The sequence below is a fragment of the Beta vulgaris genome, chromosome 6 (genome assembly GCF_026745355.1).
Source record: "Beta vulgaris subsp. vulgaris cultivar EL10 chromosome 6, EL10.2, whole genome shotgun sequence".
Lineage (NCBI taxonomy): Eukaryota > Viridiplantae > Streptophyta > Magnoliopsida > Caryophyllales > Amaranthaceae > Beta > Beta vulgaris.
Window position 1 is genome coordinate 63,127,275 of NC_079207.1, and position 13,022 is coordinate 63,140,296.

At 36.7% G+C, this 13,022-nt stretch overlaps 1 protein-coding gene across 1 annotated transcript; it reads right to left on the reverse strand.

Moving 5' to 3' along the window:
- Positions 1–9,160: 9,160 nt before the first annotated feature.
- LOC104897354 (putative F-box/LRR-repeat protein At4g15060) lies at positions 9,161–12,761 on the reverse strand. Its single transcript, XM_057395380.1, has 3 exons — positions 11,549–12,761; positions 10,026–10,184; positions 9,161–9,932 (listed from the first exon to the last, which is right to left on the reverse strand). Exons 1-3 carry the CDS (start codon positions 12,425–12,427, stop codon positions 9,657–9,659), a joined length of 1,314 nt encoding a protein of 437 aa, XP_057251363.1. The 5' UTR covers positions 12,428–12,761; the 3' UTR covers positions 9,161–9,656.
- Positions 12,762–13,022: the final 261 nt, after the last annotated feature.

Here is a 13,022-nt window from a genome sequence, read left to right on the forward strand (position 1 = left end):
ATAATGCTTTTCTCCATGGAGATTTGCATGAGGAAGTGTATATGAAAGTTCCTGCAGGCTTCCCTAATCCCAACAATCAGGTGTGCAAGCTCAGAAAGTCTCTCTATGGCCTCAAACAAGCTTCTAGGCAATGGTTTGCCAAGCTTGTTTCTGAACTTACTGCTGAAGGTTTCTCTCAATCTAAGAATGATTATAGCTTGTTCATTAAACATTCTCCTGGACATATTACTATTGCTGCTGTCTATGTAGATGACATCATCCTCACTGGGACTGATATCACATCTATCAATGCTCTTAAAGCTCATCTTCATCAAACATTCAGCATCAAGGACTTGGGGTTCCTCCATTATTTTTTGGGAATAGAGGTTGGTTATGTTCCTGAAGACATGATTCTCAGTCAAAAGAAATTTACCAGGGAGTTAATAGCTGAATGTGGCCTTGATTTGACTAAGCCAGCTACTACTCCACTCCCTCTCAACCTCAAACTTCAAGCTGCTGCTGGTGATTTACTCCCTGAGCCTGACATCTACAGATCCTTGGTTGGTAAGTTAAATTTCTTGACCAACACACGACCTGACCTTGCTTATTCTGTTCAAACCCTCAGCCAATTCATGCATTCACCCAGAACATCTCATTTCCAAGCCTTACTTCATACTCTCAGATATCTTAACTCCACTCAAGGTCAAGGTATCCTTCTCACTGGTCATGATTCTTTAACCCTTCAAGCCTTCTCTGATTCTGATTGGGCCTCATGTAGTGATACAAGGAAGTCTATAACTGGATATATCCTTTTACTTGGTAACTCTCCCATTTCTTGGAAGTCTAAGAAGCAAAGCACCATTAGTAAATCCTCCTCAGAGGCTGAATATAGGGCTATGGCAGCTGCTGCTGCTGAAGTCACTTGGATTGTCATGTTATTGGAAGAGTTAGGGGTCACTAATCTCAAGCCTATAACCCTCTTTTGTGATAATCAAAGTGCTTTGCACATTGCCAAAAATCCTGTCTTTCATGAGAGAACGAAACACATTGATATTGATTGCCATTTTACAAGAGATAAAGTGCTTGAAGGTCTTCTCCAACTGTCTTATCTTCCAACTAAGTCTCAGCTTGCAGATGTGTTCACAAAGAGTCTTTCTTCTCCTCATTATAGGCTCTTGCTTTCCAAGTTGGGATTGGTTTCTTCTCCTAATCACCCACCTCCCAATTGAGGGGGGGGGGGTATTGGAGTCTCAGCATCTAAAGATAATTCCAGCTTAGCTTAATATATTTATTACATCATTAAGTTAGTTAGTCTGTTACATCAAGTTGTTAAAACAGTTACAAGTTGTTAGAGAGATTAGTTCTCTGCCTAATATTCTCTTGTATAAATAGTTCTCCCCCAATATCTTGCTGATGTAATTCATTACACCGAAATAAAATTTCTCTGAACCTTCTTTTCTCTGAAACATTCTTTCTTATTCTCCTGAGCTAAATTTGTGATTCTACACAAATTATCATATATAGTTGTTTTTCGCCCCAGGACCCATAAAATGTCAGGAACAGCCCTGCGTCTTTTGTTTTGTGCAAACATGAACGGCTTTTGTTGATGGGAAGATTTCTACATAATTAAGTCGCCTCAATTATATACTTATACAGTCATCACTGTTAAGCTATCTTACCTTAGATAGTCACGTTTTATACTTTTAAGTCTTAACAGTGAGTAAATATATTGCACAAGAATGAAAAAAGGCCTACATTATTGTCCCAAGATGCATGAGGGGTCAATATGTCACTAAAGATGAACACGTCAAAAGCACAAGAAAGTGACTCATTTTTCCTCATTGAACCACAATGATTTTGATATTGAAATCTAAAAGTAGACTGAAAAAGCAAACTGCTGGTAAGACAAATAAAGGTCATCATCTTGTTCAGTTATGATTCATTCTCAACTCCCATAATCATATCAAATACTACTATATTAGTATATATGTATGTCCACTTCCTATATAAAAACTTAGGGAACATGGCTTAACTTCCTCACTAGCTCCTCCAAAAATTCCTTCAAAAACTTGGCTACACATATTATGATCACCAATCCATCAGTTCCTACATAAACTTGGCAATGGAACTGATAGATTTGGTTGTGTTTAAAATTTGGGAGGAGTATCTTCATGTGTCTTGATAAAATGGCTCGGATTTCGTCGAATTTCACAGTTTGTTTGCGCTTTCATCATTTGTCTCTTCGCATCTATCGTTGCACTTGTAAACTGTAAAGCTATTGAAGAATTATAGTAGGTTGATTGGGAGGGGAGATTGGTGGAGAGAAATGAGGAAGGCCAAGCAAGCCGGCAAGTCAAAACAATGGCATTTTGGGCTATTTTCAATATAATTGCTCTCATTAGTATGTTTGTTTGTTGTTATCTTTGTTGATTGTTTGTAGGTTTCTGTTGTTTGTTCTTTTATTACTTGTTACAAGTGATGTGAACTATAATTGTTGCTCGGTTTCCTGTATGTATTATGCAAAACCTATAACTTTTGGGTGTTTAATATGAGTCAGGTTTTGTTTTCAACCTAGAATATTTTTGGCATTTAAATTGAGTGGTTACTTTTCCAATCATTTTGTCTAATTTGATTATATGTAGTATAAAAAAAACTTGCTTATACCCCATGGTTGGCATGTACAATTATCTCAAAATTCTGGAATCTTGAGAGAATTCTATTAGTATGGCATGATATCCCCTCTTCTAAAAATTTGTTGGATACTGAAAAATTTAGTTGTATGACTTGTACCTTGAGAGAATTGTATTGACATGACTCATGAGGGATACATATGGTACTCCCTGATTCTAAAAATTTGATGGATTGTGAGAGATTTAGTAGTAGTCTCTCTTAAGTTTCTAAAGGTTTACTATGTATTTTTTGGTCATAAATTTAGGAGGGAGGGGTTTGTGGTGGCCTTTAATAAGTAAAATATGAATAAATTTTTAAGGTGAAAGTAGGCTTTGTTCATGTTGTTGAGAAGATGGGTAGAAAATAATATTCCGTTAGAATAAATGGATTCATTTCCTAAAAAAATAAAAACGTTTAGGACATTCCAAGAAGAAATATTGATATATTTCGCAATATATGAAATGTGCAAGTGAAACTATTGCAATTCTCCACTTTACACTCTTTGCTATCAGCCCCGTTCCTGACACTTTATGTTCCCTACGCAAAATATGAGAAAAGGGCCCCCCTTTCATTATCAAGAAACTCAAAGTTTTGTATGTTATACTACTCAACATTATTACAGTCTCCATACCCCTATTTTCCCCCAAGTTCTTCCCAAAAACTCCTCTTATAAGTCATGTTATCAAATAAAAAGAGCTATATATTACACTTTAAAAAAATTTGAATATATTTTGGTGAGAAAAGTGTATCAGATCACTAGTAAGTTTAGAGCATAAGTATTATGAATTTGTAGCACAATTTGCTTTCGAAAGTTCCACTACCTAATTGTACTCAAGTAATTTAACATCAATAGTTCTACTACCTATGTTTTCTTTTATTTAATACATATGCAAAATACAATCAAAGAACTCACATGAGCATAAAGCTCCAGTCGTACACAATCATCATCCGTAAGGATGCTTTAGGATGGCCCGTCTCCTGAGTTCCTCCCTAGTTTTCTTTCTGGCTAAAAAAAAAAAAATAAAGCTCCAGTCGTACCCATCAACTTTAGTTAAACCCTTAAACTAAAAAAAAGTCACAAATAACCCACAGACTAGTACCTCATAAACTGTAATTAAGCATAAAAACATTGTCCATTCTCTAATTAGACATCAAGTATTAAAATAAAAGCTTACGAGTATGAGAGCATGAGCAGTGAGTATTAGAAGTCACTAATCAGAACAAGCAACAATATTACCAAAGTCCGAACGGCATCGCGCGCTTGCCAGTCACCAACTCACCATCCTTCAATAGCCGACTCATCGTCGCGGTACCATGACTCCATGCGCGTGTGAGAATTGAAATTACATTGTTAAAAGTATTTCCATGGATGATGATGCGTCTTCCTTCATATTTTGATTGTATTTGTTATACTAATATAATATTGGGACAAAAAAATTGCCTGGTATCATTTTCCCCCTTAACGTTGATTTCTTGTTAGAAATATGGAAAGTAAATTACTGGAGAAGGCAAAGAGTTATTGAATACTTGGAAACACAATATGAGAAGTCATTGAAAACGGAAGAGGGTGAATTAATTGCCTGATTGCAGTTAATAATTTTTTTGTTCTTTAAACGTTTTTTTTAAAATTTTGGCCCTTTTCCTGCGTTGGGCCCTAGGTGGCCGCACCTCTAAACTACCCTCAGGACCGGGCCTGTTTACTATGTATTATTTTTAAACAATAATAATAATTATAATAATAATAATAATTTTATCAATATCTACTTTGTGTTAATATTCTGAATTAGATATTTATGATAATATTTTATATCACCACCTGAAAATTTAGATTTCAGAATAGGTCCCTGGCCCAAGGGCATGAAACACGTTCCCACTAGCATTTTTGGCACGCGATGCGTGCCTGCATAGATTTTAACATTTATTTTGAGCACGCGTAATCATTCACTTATGCTTAATCACAATTTTATAGGCGACATAATGTGCATGAAATAAAAAATGTCATTTTTGAATTGACATGTTTTCACATGTAAAACCATAGATTTTGAACTACTGTGTTCTTTAAAACAAAATTATAGTGAACTTAATATGTTTAAAGGGTAGAGTGCTAATGTTTTATAACTATTATCACTACCTTACCATTCCTTATATGATAGAAATTGTAAATAGTAGGCAATAAGCAATATTTTATGAGTTGCATAAGTTTGATATTCTGTAAAATAATATGCGGTGAAAATGTAATGTATGTTATTATCATCAATATTTGGTAACCATTTTCGAATTGAAGATTCTCATTTTATCAATCATCTTGAAGCTTTTTTTGTGTAAAGCTTTTCAATCAAATTCATTTTTTTTACTTGTGTCTTAATTAGGTAATTATTTGTTTTAATATTAGCTTGTTTAATATGGAAATAGCTTCTATCTTCTTTCTTTCCTAATATTTTCTTTTTTTTAAGGGTATTTTTATATTTTCAAATGAGGACACCATGCCTCCCCCCTTCACTTATATAATAGAGATAATCGCCAAACAAAGTGCGCGCAAATTTTCCCTTATCGCAAAACAAAAACAAAGACAAAGGATAAATACAAACCACAAAGAAAGATGGCAACATCTCATGAGAACATATGTGATATGTCTCCCCATTATTACTGCCTTTTCTGATGGAGTCAAGGCTTCACGGGTGATGATATTGTGTCATGAAGGTAATCAAAGAAGTGTTTTAATTTTAGCTAAATTTTAGTTTGCCAAATAAGAGATTAGATAGAAGGAGCACGGCTTTATATAAAGGAAAAATTGACAATAGAGGTCTGAACTTTGGACGATAATTTTTAAAAGGTTTGAACGATTGATTAACCTGTGTAGGTCCCAACTTTAGGGTCTTAACTTTTAGCGGGCCTCGGTGACTTAAAATTGACGATTTTTTTTAAAATCTCACCTAGTTCCTACTTCACTCCCTCAATTAACCCTTCTGGTGTGACCCAAGTTTTACAAGTTATGACCTATTAAGCCAGTTTCAAGTCACTAAGGCCCGCTAAAAGTTAATACCCCCTAAAGTTGGGACCTACACAGGTTAATCAGTAGTTCATACCTTTTAAAAATTATCACCCAAAGTTGAGACCTCTATCGTCAATTTTTCCTTATATAAATGGATGTTACAAATATGTCTCTAATAAAAACTAAGAAAGTACTAGTATAAGTTTGGTAATTAAAATTTAGGTAAATAATCTTATTCTTAAGTAAGAGTTCATTTTTCTTACATTTATTGGAAAATAGTTAGAAGAGTTTTATGTAAATCTAAATAGTGTCAAGATTTCAAGCAAGTAGGAACATCAATAAGAAATCGGGGGATTATACATGTAATATTGAAATTTTTAGTAGGGTATTCACTTAAAAACTAAGCAAACAATTGATAGACTTAGACAAATAAAGGGTAAATGTATTAATATTCAGAGACACAGATTGAAAAAAGAATAAAACGAAATGAAAGAAAAAGATGACACAAATTTATTGCATGCACATGGCTTTTCGTGTTATCTTATGGTCTTTATGGATGTACTCATGTACATCAGTACATGCATAAATGGTACTGAAAGCTGAAGTGTAATGTTAACATATTATGTCACATTATGAATAAAACCTTTTGTTGTAATGTCATTCTCTAATAAGCAATTTACCTAACATTATGAATAAAACCTTTTGTTGCTAGTTTCTGAAGACAACTCAAATCGACCTATCCTAAATCCAACTCTAAAAAGGTGTATTCTTTAGTATTTCAACACAACTTTTACCACCCAAAGCATAATTATACACTTAAACCTGATTGAAGAATCATTATCTTTACGGTTATTTCACCAAATACCCCCGACAAATAAAAAAATTCACCATATACCCTCAATGTTTCAGAAATGCACCGTATACCCTTGAGTTTTCGAAAACGCGCACCATATACCCATTTTCTAACGGACGTTAAGTCGCCGTTAGTTTTATTTACGATTTTGCCATTATTAACCCTAAACCCTAATTCTAATCTAACCTTAATCCTAACCCTAATCTAACCCTTACCCTTACCCCAAACCCTAACCCACCCCAACACCCCTCAACCCCAGGCCCAACCCCCACCCCAGCCCCACCCCTCCCCCGTTTGGCCGCCGCATCCCCCTCCCTTCCACCGCCGACCTCCCTTCCTCCCCGACAACATCCTTCCCTCTCCCCCTACCCCTCTTCGTTGAACATCACATCAACTGTTCGCGCAGGGTAGTCGGTTCGCGCAGGGTCGTCGGTTCGCGCTGGGCGGTTGGTTCGCGCAGGGTGGTCGGTTCGCGAGGGTTATCGGTTTTTCGCGCAAGGTGGGGGATTTTCGCGGGGGCTGGGTTAGATTTCACCACATGGTAGTCGGATTTTCGCACAGGGGTGGGGGAGTCGACGGTGAACAAAGAGGGGTGGGGGACTCCGGTGCAGAACGAAGAGGGGTGGGGGACTCCGGCGAAGAACGAAGAGGGGGTGGGGGGACTCCGGCGCAGAACGAAGAGGGGGTGGGGACTCCGGCGAAGAACGAAGAGAGGTGGGGGGCCTCCGGCGCAGAACGAAGAGGGAGGGTGAGGGGTGGCGAACAGACGCGCAGGGAGAGGAGGGGGTGGCCGGCACGCGCAGCGACGGTGCGGTGGGGGTGGGGAAGGCTGGCCAAACATCGACAGTGGGGGAGGTCGGCCAAACATCGGCGGTGGGGGAGAGGGAGGGGTAGAGGCTGGGGTGGTGGAGGGGAGGGGGTGGGGTGGGGGCTGCCAAGGGGTAGGGTTAGGGTAAGGGGAGGGTTTAGGGGTAGGATTAGGGTTATATTAGGTTAGGTTTAATTAGGATTAGGGTTAATGATGGCAAAATTGTAAATTAAGCTAACTGTGGGTTAACGGCAGTTAGGCAAAAGGGTATCTGGTGCGCGTTTTCGAAAACTCAAGGGTATACAGTGCATTTCTGAAACATTGAGGGTATATGGTGAATTTTTTGATTTGTCGGAGGTATTTGGTGAAAAAACCGTTATCTTTATATGAATAATACATTTAGAGCTTTATATCTCTATTATATAAGGGAAGGGGGGAGCAATGGTGTCCTCTTTTGAAATGCCAAATTTGCCCCCCTTCTCTTTCTAAATTACAAAATAGTGTTTGTATTTTTGACTTTGCTAAATTTAAGAGCTGCCTATATTTGGCAAACTGTATTCCTCATCTTTTTCCCTCAAAAAGATATTACCATATCCAATTCCCACAGCCACAGTCAAGAAAAAAAATATTTCGTACCATATATCATATAGGTTGTGCGGATTCGATTATGGGCTTATAACTATACAATACTACGATCTAATAAATTTTTTATAACTTAGAAGAGAAGCTCCAAACAAAAGAGGGAAAAAGCTAAAATAAATTTAAAATGCTAATAACTTAATAGGTCATGATTAGATTAACAATATTCGCGTATTTCTAGAATATTATTATGTTCGCAATGACATTTTCTGAAATTATATATTTTCAATGATATATAATTTTTTTTCTTTCTAAAATGTTCAAATTTTGACTCTTATGCCGAAAAAAATCGAGTTTCTGTTTCAAAAAAAAATTCAAGCACGCATCGCGTGCAAAAAATTCTAGTATATATATATGAACACATTTGAAGTGTTCACAACTCTTTGACTTAGGGTGGAAAACTTTGTCTAACTCTGACCCTAATCAATCAGATCCAAGTCGTGCAACTGTTACGTCTAATTTATTTGATGTATGTGCACTTTCAAGCTCCTGACGATTTCCGCCCATTTCGTTTATGAAATGGATACATCATGAATTATGATCAAGTGCTCCTACATGTGTCTCTTTAGCATGCTTCCAATACTGGATGGCTCTGGTGAAGCCAGCAACTGTAAATAGTCTTTAGAGGGTGTTCGGTATAGAAAATTTTGATGCAGGAAACGGATTCAAATAAGTGTTTCCATTTCTAATTGTTTGGTATGAGTGTTAAGTAACAAATACCGTTTCCAAGGGGAAACATAATCCCCCCATTTATTACCCTTATCAAACTAGTGGAAACAAATCACGTTCCCTTCCTCAATCATAATCCTCTCAATTGTTTCCATTCCACTAAGATACCAAACAACAATTAAAGGTAACGGTTATTATTTTCATTTCCCCTCCTTATCCAAATCCTTTCCATTCCGTTTACGTTTTCCATACCAAACACCCTCTTAGAGGGACAAAGGAGCTAGTAATAACTGTTGAAAATGGGGTGTTCCGTGTTTGGGAACATCAAAAACCCAACAGATGATGAATATGTATAAAAATTGTCGAGCAAAAGGAGAGTGAAATGTGGAAAAGAGACTTGGGTAACTTAAGAGCACAGGTGCACAACAATCAAAATAAATTGAAAATACAGAAGAAAAGCAAACATGGTTCTTCATGCTTGCTAAATATCCCAGTATCCCACTATAACACCAGTTTCAAACAATCAAACCCCAAAATGCGATTAGAACACTTATTCAACAGAATTTATCAATAAATAGATACAGGTAAGTTTTGGAAAAGGTGGGGATACAATGTAGAGTCTCAAAAACACAGGGGGATAGCTAAACCACATATGACATATATTTAGCCAGGAACATTTGCACGTACAGAGCGGCCTGGCCACAAAACTTTGAAGGCACGCTTTTTTCCCCATCGTCGGCTTGGTCATCTGTCTCTTGATCGTTTGAGTACTTTAGTTCGTGGTGGTGCCCTAGGTAGAGGGGACAACTACTTGTGAATCAGTGGAGGCTGACGACTACACGAGAGGGAAGCTGACTACGAGCTTTGGCCCCTGTAAAAAAATTGAAGACGCTTCCCGAGCGACCAGCAATACTACATTAAACCATTTTTCTAGCAAACTAAAATCAACACAATCTGTATCAGCAATGCTGAATTCACAACACGGGTCCCGACTCCTAAGTCCTAAACATGCACTATGTGTTTACAAATTACTATTAGTATATTTTTCAAGCAAAGACAACTTTTGCGCTTCTTGACACCCTTGGAAAGCTTAATAACTGCAAAATGAATTCGTGTCCCTCCATTGACAAAAGTTTATCCTTCCTGTTGCAGACAATAACCATTTTGTCCAAGACGAGTGCACTTTTAAGCAAGAATTCTATCAACTGAAGTAGAGCTTGGCATGGCTTCACATAGTCACGAATAGTGACAATTCTAAGTTGTCGCATTACACAAGGAGATGAAAGCTCAGACAGAAGCATATTGCAGTCGCAGAAAAAATCCTGACATTAATGAAATGGAAGTTCTCCATGTTAGATGAAAGGTTAGTCCAAATATATAATAGCTTGATAAAGTTGATGTACAAATAGACCTACCACATTGGCATATATTATAAGTTCATTCAAATACTCCGAGTTTCTCAACAATCTACAAATGCCTAGAAGACAACTTCCACGGACCCTTGACCTCAGAGCTAAATGAGTCCATTCATTTCTTGCAACAGCCAATTTCCCATTTCCACAGTGCTCTAATTGCTGGGAAAAAGGACAGAACAAAAGCAAAATAATATGAAATATTACCTTTTTCCTTCACTATTTATGAACATATAGCGAATAGAGTGACCAACTAAGCAATAAGCATCTAACAATATAGAGATACAAACCACCAACAAACACTTAACTGTTCCAGCAAACTTATTTGGATCTCTCTCAGCACATGAAAAGCATAGTTAAGTTCGGTAGTCACACTTGTGCAGCATTATTTTGTTGGCCTACAATTGCAGACTTGCAGTAAGCTTAGTTTTAGAAGGGGTAACGTACATCAGGTGTAAAGCTACCTTGCAGCCTAACCGTAAAGCACATGGCAAAAGCATGCACATCCCCTTAAGGAGGCACATATTTGGTGCCAAAAACCTTGTAAATCAATTTGAGTGCATTTTGTAAACAAAACAAGATAATATGTACAATATAGATGCATCAATTAACATAGGAAGCATACTTCGTTACCAGGACAACCCTAAAAGTAACGCATACTAAGTAGAGACTTACAGCACGGCAATATATATAAAATGAAAAGTAGAAAGAAAAGCCAACATAATTCATCAAGCTTGTTAGATAAAAACACTAGCATTACATGTCACAGTCATCATCATCATCATACTCATCCTAATTAATCAATCTTCATCACTGCCAATGTCCTCTTTATCTGCATATCAATCTCTTCATCATCCGAGATGCTTTTGGAGTGGAGCTACTAGCATGACCCTTCTCTTTATCAGCTTTATACGAGGATCTGCGGCCATCCCTATAGTCATTGATGCTTTAATGACATAGCTAAGGTTTAGGCAACTCTACCAGCCTCAATGAATGGCTTTCCTACAACCATGCTATTGGCAACTAAGAAGTTTCAAGAAACTAAAGTGTCAATTGCTAGTCTCACATAATATTCAGCTGCTCTAGCACTCAAATGTAGCATACATATAAAAATATAATGACAATTCAGGTTTCAGCTACAAGAAAGTCCCGAAACTGAAACTTAGCTTAACCCATCTTCTCCCTAAATGAGATTATGTATAAGAAGAAGAGTGACATGTTACCCCAAAATTCCTTCCACAGTTTGACCCCACCTCAGGTCACCTAAATTATTCTCCTCACCTAATATATACGAACAAAGATACATGAATAATAAACAAGCATGCTTTCGTATCCTGTAGAAGAGCATAATATTGTAAAAGACTGTACAAGAGGGCTGAAATCTAATGTGTAATTTAAACCACAGGTTTCTATTTATCATCGCAAAAAAAAGAAACCTGTACAAGAAACAATATTAGAAATCCAAAATAAACCATAATGCAGGGTTCCTTACAAGAAAGAACAGGGGAAGAAAAACAGCAACTCACCATATAAGCTTTATTAGGTCCCAATCGGAAAACATGAGCATTTCGAAACTTGTCAAGCAATATTTCAAAATGGTCTTGATCAGGTTCATCTTCAGAAGTGTGACAATATGTAATTATGGCTTGACGAACAGATGAAACATCAATCACTCGTAAATTATCAATATAAACTTCGTCGATATGCAAGATCTTTAGGTTAGGGCAATCGAGGGAGTAATGTCGGTCTAGTGCGGTTCCCAAATCTATCAAAAGATCAAGCTCCAACTTCTCAATGCTTGGACTAGTAAAATGCAGCTGTTGTAATCCGTGTGGAAACAAAACAATCAATTCTCTCAAACAAGGGCATCCGGATACCAAAACCTTGAAATCCTCATCACTCACACTCACATGAGCAATATCCAATTTCTTTAGTGATCCCATGAATACTCGACGTGGGAGCTTGATTAAGGAACCAGTAAGTGCAAGAGAAACAAGACATTGACTTCGAAAAACACGAGGTGGCAAGAATATATTAGTCGAAACCGGGTTACCCTGAATACTCAAGACCCTAGTCTTTTTTCTTAAACCAAGTATTATCCATTTCATCAATTCTTCCTTGGGATGTTCATAAATCCAAAAAAACTCCAACTTATCAATAGTGGGACTTTTATGATATTTCATAACATAAGATATAAATCTCTCCTCTTCACTGTAACTAAACTTAAGAGTGCGAAGCAAAGTCCACAGTTTTCCAAATCTGCGAAGTAGGACAGTTCTAACAGCACATCTAATTGGTAAAAATGAAAGTATATTAACAAGAATTTCATCTGGTAATTCACTTAATCTATCTTTGTAATTTCCTTCTTTATCATAACAATCGTGTTTCTTTGATCTAGATTTCATGGTTTTCAGGCTTTAATCTACCATAAATTTTGAGTTAAATCATAGAAACAGGATCAAATTTTTGATGAATTATACCGATATACTCCAGAATTTGTGGGGAAAATTAGAGAAAGTAAAGATTTTTGAGTAGTATAAGCATAAACTTATTAAGAGAAGATAAAATAAAGAAAAGGGAGGGTGTGACTTACATAATGAACAACAGATCTTTGACCGGAAGTTAAGTGTGTTCATCGGAGCTTCTTGTCTGTAAACTCGCTGAAATACAGGAGTTGAAGGCATAGTGAAATTACAAATATACCCAATTTACTTATGTCACAAACGTTGCATATCTTTTTCTTTCCTTTCTGTGGGTGCAAAATTTGCATATTTGACATCTAACTATTACTCCCTCCATTTCATATTAATCTACACACTTTGACATTTTACACTATTTCACAAATTACACTTTGACTCTGATTTGTGATTTATACGTGAATAAAAACATAGTCATATAGGATCTTGTTAGATTCGTCTTAGTATGTATTTCATTTATGTGTACTTTTTATAATTTTTACAAATACAAAACTAAAGATATATGTCTTCAAATTTTTACATT

Excerpts from the sequence above, each read along its gene's own strand:
- LOC104897354 (XM_057395380.1), bottom strand. The coding sequence starts at position 12,427 with ATGAAATCTAGATCAAAGAAACACGATTGTTATGATAAAGAAGGAAAT. Across the intron at positions 10,185-11,548 it reads GACCTAATAAAGCTTATATG|CAATTAGAGCACTGTGGAAA; the intron begins GTGAGTTGCTGT and ends CCTTTTTCCCAG. Across the intron at positions 9,933-10,025 it reads TTATAATATATGCCAATGTG|GATTTTTTCTGCGACTGCAA; the intron begins GTAGGTCTATTT and ends CATTAATGTCAG.